The following is a 15,125-nucleotide window of genomic DNA, read 5'->3' as shown; positions in this document are numbered from 1 at the left end:
AAAATGATAAAAACTAGAAAAAAATCCTAATCAAAAATACTCCATAACGCATCACAGCAACACAATACTAACAGTTGCATTATTGAATGTTTTATTCTAATATTTATATGAACAGTTTACTTCACTTCAGGTTGCTGCATCTTAAAAAATACACAAAAGAGATTATATTTCCATTCAGTCTTCTGACTTGTTCCAGTCTTACATAACTACAATGCTTAGTGGGGGTGGAACGGTTCACAAAATCAACAGTTCCGGTTGTGGTCACGGTTTTCAGTTCGGTTCAGTATACTTTTGGCGCATTTCCACTAGCACGGCTCGGCTCGATACGGCTCGGCTCGGTTGTGTTTCCATTACAACTGAGTATCACTTGGTGCCTCCTCGACGTGGGCGGGGTCGTCATAACACGGCTGCGCGAAACCGTTCTGTGTGGTGCCGTCGAGCTCCCTCTGAATCCTTTCTTCGGCAACCAGAGTCAGGAACGTCTGGACCTCCTCGACCGACCAAGGAGTGGATTTCTTCTGAGAAGCCATCTCGTGTTCGAAGTCAAACAGCAGTACAAACTGAAGCAGTAAAAAGTGGTGTCTTGTCTTGAGTCTTGTTTTTATTTACATTCTAGTCGGTCGTCGCGCGGTTATGACGCTTCCAGTGACGACACTCATCGGCCAATCAGTGGAAGGCAGTCGGCTGGTGTCACGTTTTAGTAACACTTCGGCTCGCTTGGAACCAGGGCTGAGGTGATACCAAAAGTGTACCTGGTTGCAGGTACTGCGTGCTAGTGGAAACACGCAAATAGCGCGCCGAGCCGAAGCGCGCTAGTGGAAACGCGCCATTTGTTGTTTTTAACACCATAGAAATACCATAAACCCTGCAACCAATTAATTAAATACTTTTTCACAAAAAATGAAAAATTCAGTCACCTGTGGAACAGGCGATTCCGTAAAAACACCATCCAATCATTTTGAAGACCACATTCAAGTCAATTGGGAGAGAGAGAGAGAGAGAGAGAGAGAGAGAGAGAGAGAGAGAGAGAGAGAGAGAGAGAGAGAGAGAGAGAGAGAGAGAGAGAGAGAGAGAGAGAGAGAGAGAGAGAGAGAGAGAGAGAGAGAGAGAGAGAGAGAGAGAGAGAGAGAGAGAGAGAGAGAGAGAGAGAGAGAGAGAGAGAGAGAGAGAGAGAGAGAGAGAGAAGGGCAAGGTCCACATCTGACTGCCTGCTACAGTCAAAAAAAAGAAAAAGTTGTGCATGCGTATGAACTGCACGGCTCACACGCTCCGAAACGAAACAGTGGAACCGAACACTTTGGAGTGTTTCATAAATCCTTCCATTCCTAGTGTTTAGCATTTTCTTTGACATTAGAGCTTTACTGTTCCACATTTCCCACCAATCTCATTTCACTTCACTGGAACATCCTTCTTGATCCTAGGCTGACAAATGTACCTATTACCGTATGTTTAAAAAGATTACTATTTTTGTTTTGTTAAGTAGTAAGGGATGCGCCTACGTATGAAATATGCTGTGCAAATCTAACGATTACCTTACCAATACTTGTAGATGGTGGTCAAAGAATGTGTTCGATTGTGTTGTTGAGTCCTGTATGTGGTTGTTTATGCTTTACCTCTGTTTTACAGCTGGAGGTCATTTACTCTCCGATTCACCTGCACATCTTTGAGTTGTTGGACAATAAGTTCAGAGGACAAAAACAACAATGCAAAAAAGCACAAAAAGCTTTGCACAGGCTGAACAGGAGCTGAGATTATAACCACATCCTCACCTGGCGTTCACCTGTTTGCTGCCATGTGACCAAGGCTCTTTGTCTCTGCGGTGGACCTCAGTGCTGCAGGCTCAGTGGACGTCCTGCAGCACTGTCCCCTGTGCGCTTTCCTTCGGTAGTCATTGTGGCCCAGGTTTGTGAGGCTGCACGGTCAAACTTTAATTTACATCATTAAACCCAGCAGACTCCTTTCAGACAATCCTGAGGGTTTAATGTGTGCCAAAACAAGAGCCTGTGTGAGTTTGTTCAACAGTTTGGATCTGAACTGGCAACAGGAAGAAGAAGAAGAGATTCAGAGTTTGTGAAAGACAACATGACTGTGAACTTGAGACACAGCTGATCTGTTGTTCAGGCTCTGCTCCATATATGTGATGAAATTTGCCTGCAGTCATGGCCCGGGGCTACGGCTGCCCCAGAGACAAAGGAAGACGGGCTGCCACCATCATGTTTAACCACCCCTGACACATCATCGCCCTTATTGTGACTCTCAATCTGAACACATACACACGCATACACACAGACACACACACACACACACACACACACAGATACACATACACACACACACCAGCAGCAGCAGTTCAGGGCAGCCGTGCTGGAGCACCATCTGTCAGCCTGGTGTCAAGTGGCCCTTGTCTCCAGTGATTATGAGAGCTCCTGCTGCCTCAGGTGGTCCATGGGCCAGCTCACCCATCTAGAGGGGCCAGGCCAGGCCATATGGTCTGTGGGGCACGAGGGGGCACCCAGGGGAGGCAGCTCCCCTCCCCTGCCACTGGACAGGACAGACAGCAGCCACAGCGCATGACTGTCTGCTGAAATGCCCCAGTCAGGCCTGAAGTGATGGTGAAGGACATGACAGACATCATTCAGAGTTTCTGAAAGAAACTGGGGGAGTGTGGAAGGGGGAGGCACAGAGCCAGAGGTCACTCGGGTCAAGGCCAGTCTGTTATTGCTTTATATTCTAAACATTAAAGTACAGTGGAGACATCGAATCACACTCAGGATACTCAGGAAATCTGAAATAACATGAAAAAAAAAGATAGCACTGCTTCTGTCCTTTATGACAGACACAGTCTTCATGTCAAGGATATTTGTCTAGAAGTAAATAACACATTTCTACCAAAGAGAAAGATAAATGAGGTGTTTTATTCACATTATTCTCAAGGACGCAGAACAGTGGGACTCCAGCTCTCGTAACATGCTTGAAAGCGCATACCAGTGTTTGTGTATTTATCACGAGCCACCTCTACTTAATACTGCTTTGTCATTTCAGGGCAGCATTAAATAAACGTGAAACGAGATTTTCTAAGAGATTTTGCAATATATAAGTTATTATGCAGTTCGGAAAGTGTGTTCAGAAAGTCCTCAGAAAATGGAGACACATCCACAACAACGAAACAGAATTTTTGCAGTTGTAAAAACAAGTAAAAAGTAAATAACTGAAATATCGCAGTATTCAAACACTTTACAATGACTGTGAGTTTAGATCAGGCTTCTTCACATTTCTACACTTTGACTGGCTCCAGCTGTGGTAAACTCAGCTGACTGGACATGATGTGGAGATACACCTGACCTGTCCCACCTTTCATGAACTTAAAGGGGTTAGCTAATTACTTACGGCCAGTAAATGTCGCACTCACACTCGCCCACTCTCGCTCCAACCTTCAATCGTACTGGTTGCCAGGTAGGCTGCACCTATATGAAGCAGCAAATGGCTAAAGCTAAGCTAACACAAACTGTATTTAACAAGCAGCAGTTCCGGTGTTGACAGCGGACTGGAAACACACCTAAATCATTTCACACTAACTCACCTGCAGACGAATCCGACAAACCCACAGCATCACGCCTGCTCAGTTAGCATTAGCATTAGCGCAATGCCATTTTCTCCACAGAGCTATCACGATCCGCCTCACGTGACATCAACGTACTAGGCTAATGGCAAACCGTCTCTGCTGTTGGCGCAGAGATCATTTCATGCCAACGTTGCCAACGTAACCAGATGTAAGCTAAATATTTATATATTTTGGACCCGTCAAAATTTATAAAACAATTATTTATATACTATTTAAAAAATCAGTAAAATTAATGCTTTTATTCTGCACCCCTCTAGACGTTCTGTGTAGGCTATTATTTTTGAAAAATGTATCATTTTGACACAACTTTGTGCTGTTGATAAAACTGTCTGAACTCTGCAGTAGTGGTATTACGCACAATACATACTGAAGAATAAGCAGCATATCAGCAGAACATTAACTGACATATTTAGACAATGACATTTTGAGGAGAATTGTGGTGGGATTTGTGGCTGCTGCCAAAAGTTTTTAGACTGAGCTTCACAGTTTGAAACGCCAGCAACTAACATTTGAAATTAAAGATGCAACTAACTCAGTCTGTTAGACCGACAAACTAAAACTACCTGAATGTTCCCTGCCGTTAGCTGTACAGAGTCTGTTGATGGATTTAAACTCCTGACATTTAGTAGAAAACGGTACCTTAAAGCAGAAGTAAGCGATCCGGTCGTTTTGGCTAATGCTGCGTTCCAGGCAGGCTTTTGAAACTGTAAATTACAGCTTCAAGTCACAACTTACAACTTTGTAGCGTTCCAGGCAACCCACTCGTGTTTTTCCGACCCGTTTTACCGGTGAAAGTCACTATAACGGCCACTCTTAACTTCCAACCCGTGAACTCGTACCAGATCGAACTGGTATGACTTCACAGGTCGGAAAATCCCGAGTTATGAGTTGCCTTGAACGCACCATAACAGTCCTCGTCCCTACGTCACCGCATTCACGGCGTCCCTTGGCTGCACACACAGCCTTGCATGCCGTTCTCTCTCCTCATTGGATAAAAACTGTAGGATACGATAAATGTTTTCTCCTCGGCTCAGAGCAGAGCAGAGTGACTGAGAGACCCGTGTTTCGTTCCAAACACTCTATGTAAGTGATTGCTGTCGGAAGATATAACTATTTAAGACTTATATTAACACAAATATATCACTTACTTCTGCTTTAAATCAGAACAGTTAGACAATAATGACACAAGCCATTCTTTCAACGTGTTAATGAGACATTGTGTTCACAAATCAGAACTATGTTTGAGTAGATCATGACCCACAACCTTGACCTTAGACCACCAAAATCAAATCAGCTCATCTTTGAATCCCATTGAATGTCTATACCAAGTTCACTCAAAACGAGACATCATGCCCCAGAAAATGGACCAGACGAATGAAACTGGAAAGCAACATTTTTCCACAGAAGCATCAACCCTAAACCTACAACTGTGATTTAAACGTAGGGCTCCAGCAGCATGATTCCTTATCTAGCCTTGGTCTGCACACTTCAGAGACCCTGTTAGTCCACAACTGAGGCAGCTGTGCACCATCCAGTATTGGATATCAATAAAAGACATCAATAATAACTAATGTCACAACATACAAGAAAACATGTTGTAGAAACAACTGAAAGAAATGTATATTCTACAGATCAGCTTTTTCAAAAAGAAAAAAAGTTTATAATCACTAATTTATTGATACATTTTTACTCAGTGAGTGTTGCAAATAACAATTACATGAATTTATTATTTTAATTATGTAATCCTATCAAATGAAACCTGTTACTCCCCAACACTGATGAAAAGAAGTAATAGAATAGATAGATAGTAGCTAAAGAAGAGTTAACATTGCTGTTGCTACAGTAGTGCATGTCCTAGACTCAAACTATGCAAATGCCTACGTTCAAAAAATATATCAGCATATTTTGTAATAGCAACTATTTCCCCTCAACCCTCCAAGAAGACACAATTCAGTGCACCACTGGTTCTCCAATATACTGATCTCCTGGCGATGTCTGCTGTCGCTTACGTCCATCCATTGCTTACCAATGTAACCCATGAGGATATCTGTACATTATTGTAGTTGGTAAATCCATGTTTAGGAAACATCCTCAATGTCATTTGATGGCCAAGCTGCTGGTGGGTAAAAGAATGAAGTTTAATAGGGAACTCATGCCATTTCTTTGAGTTGTTAAATAACTATATGCACAAATGTTGTTCCAATTGAATATCAAATAACATTATCCTTGAATTTAATGTTGTGTTTTGCAGATTCATCTCGTGTCAACAGCATGTGGTTGAAGTGACATGATCTCCAGTGTGAAGGTTGGAAAGGTTCATCTAATGTGGTTCATAGAAACATAGATAATAGTTGATGACTTTCTATTTTGTGGACAGATGCACTAGATTACTGTATATATGTGTGTTCTCATGTAGATTTAATTTAGCTCAATAAATGGTTTGTAGTCCGAGCTATTTTCTTAGTGTTTGTGATTTTCTTCTATACTAATGAATTAAGTAATTTCCCATTTTAAGATTTTTAATTAGATTTTTCTTTACCGAAGTTTTGTCTCAGTTTTATTTTATGTTGTAAAGCCTTACCCCGTGTAAAAGGTTGAGTATGCAGTGTATATGTAAAATGTGTTATTGACTGATTGGCCTCTCACAAATTATTATGAATAAAACCCACAAATATACACAAGTAACCGTAGCTACCCATTATTTATTTTATATAAATTTCAGGAATAGGACAATGTTATTTGAAATGCTGTCAAAGAGCTGGGTGGAAATGTTTCTGTCACGGTTTCTTCCATCAGCGTTTGAACTTGTGACAACAGTGTTGTTGATGAGGAAAATGAGGTTTCACTGGGTGACAAATTACACGGCCTGTCAGTGTGGCGGCTTTCAGATGCATTGGCTGTGATTTTCCTCTTCAGCACTCGAGCTCTACTTTCATAAGCACAGTCTTTCACTACATGCCAAACTGTAATCAGAACGGGCTTTCCAAAAGAAGTCAGCGGACTGCTGGGCTGACAACACACACACACACACACACAAAGAGAGAGGGCTATACAGTATAGATGGAGAGAACACAAGGATGTAAATATTATTCATCCCATATGATGAAATGACCATAGCTCACACAGTATGAGTGGAAGTCAATAGGATAATAATGCAATAGTGCAGTAATGTTCACTCGGTCTGTTACATAAACTACACCAAAAGCCTGTGGACACAGCATTTCACCCATGATTCATTCATTCACCCATGTGCTGATGGTTTCAGTGACTCCTCCAGATGTTGAACCTGCTGCTGGATCAGTGGGTTCAAGGTCTATAAGATCAAGTTTTTTTTTTAAAGAATTAAACACAACATTAAAATAAAGTAAAAATTGAATAAAACATAGAGGAATATGGGAATAAATTTACAGTCGTTTTTATACGAATAACAAATAAAATACCTCTTATTCTAGTCTAATTATCAAGTTAAAGATATAATAATATAAGTAATAAAGTGAAAGCAAAAAGAAGAATGAACAATAAGACACTCTAAAAATTAAAATAAAATTATTACACCCCTCACATTACACTTTCCCTAACAGTAAGTGAAATCTTATATTACAGTATCAGAGCAATAACAAATCATCAGCTCTTGAATAACAGATGCTGATTATATTCTTATAAAAAGACTCAATTACTATTTGTACTTTATACATGTAGCCTACATTAAAATGTTTTTTTTTTTGTATTGATAATCTAATCAGGAAATGTATCACTGCTTCTGTTAACAAAGTAGATGGACAGGATGCTGATCCACCCTCCACCACCACCACCCTCTCTACAGGGGCACACCACTTCCTGCCTGCACTGACACTGAATGTTTGCCTCAGGTGAAAATTGTGTCCCTCATGATCCTCCTGTAATTTTCAATAACATGTGCTACAGTAAGCTGCATTATTTACTTGACCACAAGAGGCTGCATCTCAGAGGAAAAAGAAAAAAAAAACCTCAAGAATATATTCTAGGTCGTCCTATTCTTTACCTTCTGGTCATTGTTTACATTAAGGCCCTTCAAGTCCAGAGTGAGACCCTGGGATCATGATGCACCCCTCGCTGAGGCTTCAGTGTCACTTGCTCAAACTTGGGCTCTTAGAAATTTAATAGTTATATTTCTATTTTCTATAGCCTATAATAATTACAGAGTGAGTGCAAAGAAAAACATGCTTAAGAATTGTAATAATCCCTTGGAAACGGATGCTTATAATATTACAGAAAATGCAGAAAATGTAGGTAGGCCTCTATCTATCTATCTATCTATCTATCTATCTATCTATCTATCTATCTATCTATCTATCTATCTATCTATCTATCTATCTATCTATCTATTCTTCTCTTCCTCTGCTGCAGCCTGTCTCTCTGTGTTTACAGCGTTAGTAGGTTACTAACACAAGAGGGCGTGTTGGTGTGTGTCACCGCGGCCCCTGCGGGTCCCGGCCTGTCACCGCTCTGATTTAGGGCTCACGCAGTCAGCTGCTAGAGAGAGAGAGAGAGAGAGAGAGAAGAGAGCACACGTCCGTGCACACGACACGACTGATGGTTTTCGTTAGGTTGAAGGTGTAACACTTCTTCCTCCTGGTTCCACTACCCTCAACACAAAGAACAGGTCTGCATGGTTTTTTTTTTAAAGGTTTTTCTCCCAGCGTGGCAGTTTCCTCAAAGTTCACTGGAGAGCTGCAGCTCAGGAGATTTACCTGCAGTGTCAGGTCCATGGAGGCGGCTGCACGCTTTGATATGGTGTTTTAACTGCGGACAGACTGATGCATCCACCACTCCACGTTCAACACTGTGGCCTCCTGTGTGCCCCCCCCTCAAATGAAAAGTTAAAATATATTTTCCCTTCCTCTCATGAAGTTACACAATGACCCCACTCTGCACCTAACCTACAGCTCAGTAAAAAAAATTAAGAAAAAAATAAATTAACTCAGCAGAAAACAAATGATGGAAAACAAATGATATGCAGCAATAAGTGTGCCGGTGTGTGAATGTGTGTGTGCGAGAGAGTGAGTGTGTGTGGTTAGTGCTGGTCAGGGTCTGCAGAGCCAATCAGCTGCTCATGCAGATGACGTGCTGATGTCCTACGTCAGCCCCGCCGCTTGTCAGGATCAGAGCTCCACACACACGCCGGCAACAAACACATACACACACTCCTTCTCCGAGCCGGACAGCACAGCCCCCCTGGCCCCGGCGAGCCCGGCAGCGGAGGACACATCCAGGCTTCCAGGCGCCGCAGACCGCCGTGACAGTGGACCTAACGTCGGCTTACTTTGTGGACATGGGAGACATGGGGGATCCGCCGAAAAGTAAGACTTGACTTGCTCGGAGCTGGGGAGCGATGGTGGAAGTAAATTCATCCCAAGTTGAGTCAGTTTCCTTGAGATGCTGCAGGCAGAACATCTTTCCTCGGCCTGGTAGTTTTTATTAAAAACTGATTATTATGGGCTACCTTATTATTACAGGCGTTAAGTCAGTGGAGCGTCCCTGCAGACTTTTCTATGGACATTTTTTCTTCAAGTTTTCAAATAATAATAGTCTACTAATAATAATGACGACAATAATAATAATAATAATTATTATTATTAATAATAACAATAATAACAATAGGTTATAATTGCTTTAAGGTGATTTGATAGTCTGCTTTATTCAGCGATCCATTGTGAACAGTGTGTCATGTGTCCTGTTCTTCCAGAGAAGCGGCTGGTGTCTCTGTGCGTGGGCTGCGGGAACCAGATCCACGACCAGTACATCCTGCGGGTCTCCCCGGACCTGGAGTGGCACGCTGCCTGTCTGAAATGCGCCGAGTGCAGCCAGTACCTGGACGAGTCCTGCACATGCTTCGTCCGGGACGGAAAGACTTACTGTAAACGGGACTACATCAGGTAGGACGCGCCGGGACAGGACAGGCTGGGACGAACACCCCACCCCCAACCCCACAGGCTCCTTCACATAGGCTACTACACCACAGGAGCCGGAGCTGCACGCAGACTGGGATCGTTATAATAATAATAATAATTATTATTATATTCTTATAAATAATAATAATTATTATTCCATGTTTTTACGATATGAGCGTGAGATTACCGGGCCTGGTTTCAGGCGCCTGGAGCCGCTTTTCAACATGGGTTCAAATATTTATCATCTTCATAAGGAACAACTTGTTGTAAAGCGCGTGCTCCCGACTAAAGTCAGAGTTTCACAATTTACAACATCACACATTTAAAAACACAGGAGGCCACACAGGCTGAGACTGTGTAACTGAATCCGGATAAGACTGAGGCAGAACCCACTGCGACTATCAGATATTTAAAAAAAAAAAAAAAAAAAAAAGGCCTCAAAATGATTCGCTGATTATCGCTATTAATAAATATTAGATCATGACCGGAGGACCAGCTGTTTAATGGCAAAACACAAATTACACAGTACACCAGTGTCGTCCAGAGAAAAACTTAGTCCTATCATATCAGAATAGCTACTTTTACTGCTGATAAGTCACCATTATTATTATTATTAGGCTACTATTGTTGTTATTATTGTTGTTTTGTTGTTGTTATTCATAATAATAATATTATTATTGTTATTATTATTATTAGACTATTATTATTGTTGTTATTATTTAATTGCTCAACCTATATGTTATTAATATTGCCAGGCTATACATTGTTATCAAAACATTACTATAGCACATTATTTCTTATAAGTGCAAAATTTTGTTTTTATTATTTGCTATAATTATTAGGCTATTATTGTTGTTGTTATTATTACAGTTATTATTAGTTGTAACAGTGGTGGTGGTATAGCAGTATTATTATTATTATTATTTTGAGGACAAATTATCGATATTGTTTTGCAGGCTCAGGCAATTTTTTTTACAAGGAGATTTTGGTGTCTGAGTTTCCTGCAGTGAAACTGATCGGGCTGTGTGTGTGTGTGTGTATGTGTGTGTGCGCGCGCGTGTGTGCAGGTTATACGGGATTAAATGCGCCAAATGCAACATCGGCTTCAGCAAGAACGACTTCGTGATGCGGGCCCGCTCCAAGGTCTACCACATCGAGTGTTTCCGCTGCGTCGCCTGCAGCCGGCAGCTCATCCCGGGCGACGAGTTTGCTCTGCGGGAGGATGGGCTCTTCTGCCGGGCGGACCACGACGTGGTGGAGCGGGCCAGCCTGGGCGCCGGAGACCCGCTCAGTCCGCTGCACCCCGCCAGACCGCTGCAGATGGCAGGTAAAGTCCCGGGGAGTGGGATACGAGGACCGATATACTGTCGCAGACACTACTGAGTATGGCTTTGACTTTTTTTTTGTCTCGGAAGTCCTGAAGCCTTTTCTCCCGGTGTTGGATTTTGGGTCAGGCCTTAAAAATAAAAGGATTATCCGAGTTGACTCCACCAGACTGAGATGTTTCATGTTCAGATTAACCGCAACTCTGGTGTTGCGCTTCTCCGTTGATGAGTTTTCTCTGCAGACTCGGACCGAGTCAGACAGATCCCCTGATGCTGTAATGTTAATTTCTCCTGGTCCGTGTTTGGCTGGTTGAAGTTTTTTTTTTCTTTTTCTTTTTCTTCTTCGTCTTCTTCTGTGGGACCGGTTCTGGTGTGTGAGCTCCTGCTTCTTGATTCTGTTCTGCATACCACAGTCCGCTCAGACCAGGCTCGGAGATTAGATACAGTGGGCGCTGCTGTCAGAAATACACCCAGTTATCACTGGTGGAGGAGCAGCGCGACACATGGGCTGAGGGTCCAGGAGACTAAAGATGTCTGGAAGGAAGGGGGCTGAGGTTTTCGCTGGTAGTGGACTGGCTGCTGCAGGGACCAGATGGCCCTGGTTGTTCTCAGTGTAGGGTTTGACCTTGGGTCAGATGAGTCAATCAGAGCTGTGCTGTTTGAAACTAAAATGCAATGAAGCCTGCAGCTGCTGAAACATGAGATATGGTCCCACTCAGAGGAAGTTTAGCTCAGGAGCGTTTAGAGCAAAGCAGGAGGAAGATTTTTTATTTATTCATTGTTGTTTAGCTTTAAGGCCTGATCTTTATTCCAGTGTCACTGAGGATCAGTCAAAGTGTGTCTGTGACAGTGGTCCATCATGTGTTAGAGACCCTGTGAAACTCACAGGCCTGCCTGTCTAAACCCCCTCCACCGCACCGCAGACAGATAAATTGATTCCCACCCCCCTCTCCCTGGGTTCTTCTCCCGTCCTTTGTCAACAGCAGAACCAATCTCGGCCCGACAGCCAGCGCTGCGGCCTCACGTCCACAAACAGCCGGAGAAGACCACCCGGGTCCGGACGGTGTTAAACGAGAAGCAGCTCCACACGCTGCGGACTTGCTACAACGCGAACCCGAGGCCCGACGCGCTCATGAAGGAGCAGCTGGTGGAGATGACCGGCCTCAGCCCGCGGGTCATCCGGGTCTGGTTCCAGAACAAGCGGTGCAAGGACAAGAAGAGGAGCATCCTGATGAAGCAGCTCCAGCAGCAGCAGCCCAACGACAAGACGGTAAGACGACGAGCACCGGACCCGGGTCCATCCACGGCATTTCACACTGAACCCACTGGGCCACACGGCAGCTTTTCACTTTTTTTAGAGTGAATATAACTGTTTTATTCATAAATGCCCGAAACACACACATTATGTCTCCGAGTCAAAGGTTACAGGTGGGGGTGTCAGGGTCCCCAGTTTAAGCTGTAGGATGCCCCCCTCGCCCCCTCCCCTCCTGCTCCCTCCTCCATTATTATAACCTATTAGATGATGATGATCTGGAGCTATTTTAAGGTTTCAGAGTTTCAGACCTGCAAGAGTAAAAGTCCACAGAGTCTATCCATCCCACGTTAGTTTGCTGCCTGCACCCCCACCCCTACCCCCACACCCTACCCCCCAACACACACACACACACACACACACACTGCTCACACGTGTAATCAGTCACAGTGACAGATAGATAGATACCGGGGTTGTGACCACGTCGCCTCATCATCCTTTTTCGCAGAACATCCAGGGAATGACGGGGACCCCGATGGTGGCGGCCAGTCCGGAGCGGCACGACGGCGGCATCCAGGCCAACCCGGTGGAGGTGCAGAGCTACCAGCCGCCCTGGAAGGTGCTCAGCGACTTCGCCCTGCAGAGCGACATCGATCAGCCGGCCTTCCAGCAACTGGTACGTCCTGCATTCTCCACTTAAGGAATCTGAATGTTAATGTATTCACTTTAATACATTATTTTTGTATAGGTTATTTAATTTCTGTTGAGGATATATCAGACGCGCAAAGGTTTTATCTGCGTAAAAATAGCGGTCAACAAACAGGCGTGCATCTGTGTGTACTTATCACGGGATCTACTTTGATGTGGGACACGGAATTTATTTATCTAAACTTTTAAACTTCTAAATTAAAAAAACAAAACAAAACAAATCATCCTCCGAGTTATTTTTCTCCACTTCTGCATCTTCATTCAAATCCTGAGTAGTGAATATTTCTGTGGGCATAAGGTGCGTATAATCACACAGCAGCATGGTTGGAAAAAAAAGAAGAAAAAAAAATTCTCTCTCTCTATGGGGAAATTTTAAAATGGTCAGTCCATTTAAATAAAATCAGCCCAGTTGCTGTGGACTGTGAGTTTTGTTCCGGTTCTTTAGTTAAATAGACAGAAGGCCTCTCCAGAACCTACTCAGAACCCGGGCTGATGGGATGTCGCTCCTGGTGCGGAGACACATCCCGGGACAAGTGAACCCTTGGAAATAAATCGATTTTTCTTTCTTATTGATTTGTTTCTGTGGAATGAGGCATCATAAACATGATATCCTGAAATCTCCCAAACTGACCCAGCAGCGCTCAGGCTGCACGTGGACACATGTTCCCATAAATGATCAACATTTATGACAGGACCGGAAGGTGACACGCACTTCACGCTGTTTGGTTGTGTGGAAGCAGAACTATTAAGAAAAAACACTGGTAGATATTATATTGTTATAGTAGCCTGTTTTATTGAGGCTGGTCGAGGGTTCAGATATCAGATGCGGATCAATAAAAGGATTATAATCAATCACCACAGCTGACGTCATGCTCAAGTTTATTTTTGACACACTACCAAAACAATTAAGCTGCTTTTACGTAAAAAATGCAGAAAAATATTTGTTGACTGGCTGCTTACACTTAATTTTAATGTGTGTGTTTAACCTACTATTTAGCCTGTAGTTCCTAATTATCACGCACAGACTGATGGGTAATCAACAAGAGGGTAACACCACTGTTTATTGTTACCATATTATTATTCAAAATTAATTACTGTTCCGGAGAAACTCGGGACAAATTAATCTACAAATTAATGTCAATAATCACCGTAAATAAACCTCTGGTCTAAGTTCAAAGTGGACTTTGGCGGTGGATCCAGCAGGGCCGCTCTGGATCCAGGCCTATCGGTGTGAATGAACTAAAACCATCATCCTCCAGCAGCTGTCAGAGCGCGTGCATGCATCCAGATGTGTCTGACCGATGTCTTCATGCATATACCCTCTTCCTTCCTCGCAGGTCAGCTTTTCGGAGGGAGGACCGGGCTCCAACTCGACGGGCAGCGAGGTAGCGTCCATGTCGTCCCAGCTTCCAGACACGCCGAACAGCATGGTGTCCAGTCCCATCGAGGCCTGAGCAGGACGCGCAATGGACGGACTGAACTGAACTGAACACACAGCCCCCCTTCCTCCTCCCCCTCCTCCTCCTCTTCCCCAGTTCATCCCATGCCCCTCCCGCCCGACTGCACCAAGCAACCCCCCTGGTTGTATTTTGACACTGTGAAGACAATCATGGGATTTTACCATAGCCACCCATTCTAACGCCCCGGATGGACGTTAGAGTGTCCACCGTCCATCCGTGCGTCATCATGGCCGGTGCTGCCTGGTTAACAGTTGCCAAAACGAGAAGACATGACCGTGACTCCACCGATCAACGGGACCTCTTGAGTACAGGAGACGGATCCGGACTCTTAACTCCATCGAAACGCTGTGCGCTACTCTGAATAGAAAAAAACAAAACAAAAACAATGACTGGTGATTTTTTTTAAATCCATAAACGCACTTCATCATATAATAGACCGTTTGGAGGGAACAGCACTGCTTCTTCATTTAATTACACGATTTCCTACATGACCCAAGTACTAAAGCATTTGCAACAAGGTATACCTCTATTTTGCCACAAGCTTCGTGGGACATTTGTGTGAGTTAGTGTCTGTCCGAGAATATTTTTTTTCTTTCCCAAAGATGTGTAAATTAATAATAAGTTAAAAAAAATACCGTTTAGCTCTGGAAGAAAATGTTTCGTTTGTTCCCGTGCAACAAAAAATTATTTATTATTTATTGTCGACAAATTTGCCACCTTTTGTGTAACTTTCTTAACTGAAGTAAAAAGAGACAAAAAAAGACTTTGAGTTTGTTCTGTGGCTTTTTCTGTTTTTTTTTGTTTGTTTTTCTTTCTGTTTTTGAATGA

General features: G+C 43.3%; 1 protein-coding gene across 2 annotated transcripts; it reads left to right on the top strand.

Moving 5' to 3' along the window:
- Positions 1–8,909: 8,909 nt before the first annotated feature.
- isl1a (ISL LIM homeobox 1a) lies at positions 8,910–14,291 on the top strand (the record flags this gene model as incomplete). 2 transcript variants are annotated; one of them, XM_083979273.1, is made up of 6 exons in its annotated part: positions 8,910–8,961; positions 9,348–9,537; positions 10,620–10,879; positions 11,861–12,147; positions 12,638–12,805; positions 14,175–14,291. In XM_083979273.1, 6 exons carry the CDS (start codon positions 8,934–8,936, stop codon positions 14,289–14,291), a joined length of 1,050 nt encoding a protein of 349 aa, XP_083835399.1. The 2 variants fall into 2 exon arrangements, with proteins under 2 accessions (XP_083835399.1, XP_083835398.1); XM_083979272.1 differs by having other exon boundaries at positions 8,934–8,961; positions 11,864–12,147.
- Positions 14,292–15,125: the final 834 nt, after the last annotated feature.

Source organism: Trachurus trachurus (genome assembly GCF_905171665.1).
Source record: "Trachurus trachurus genome assembly, chromosome: 9".
NCBI classification, from domain to species: Eukaryota; Metazoa; Chordata; class Actinopteri; order Carangiformes; family Carangidae; genus Trachurus; species Trachurus trachurus.
This window is presented reverse-complemented; position numbering and strand designations above follow the sequence as displayed.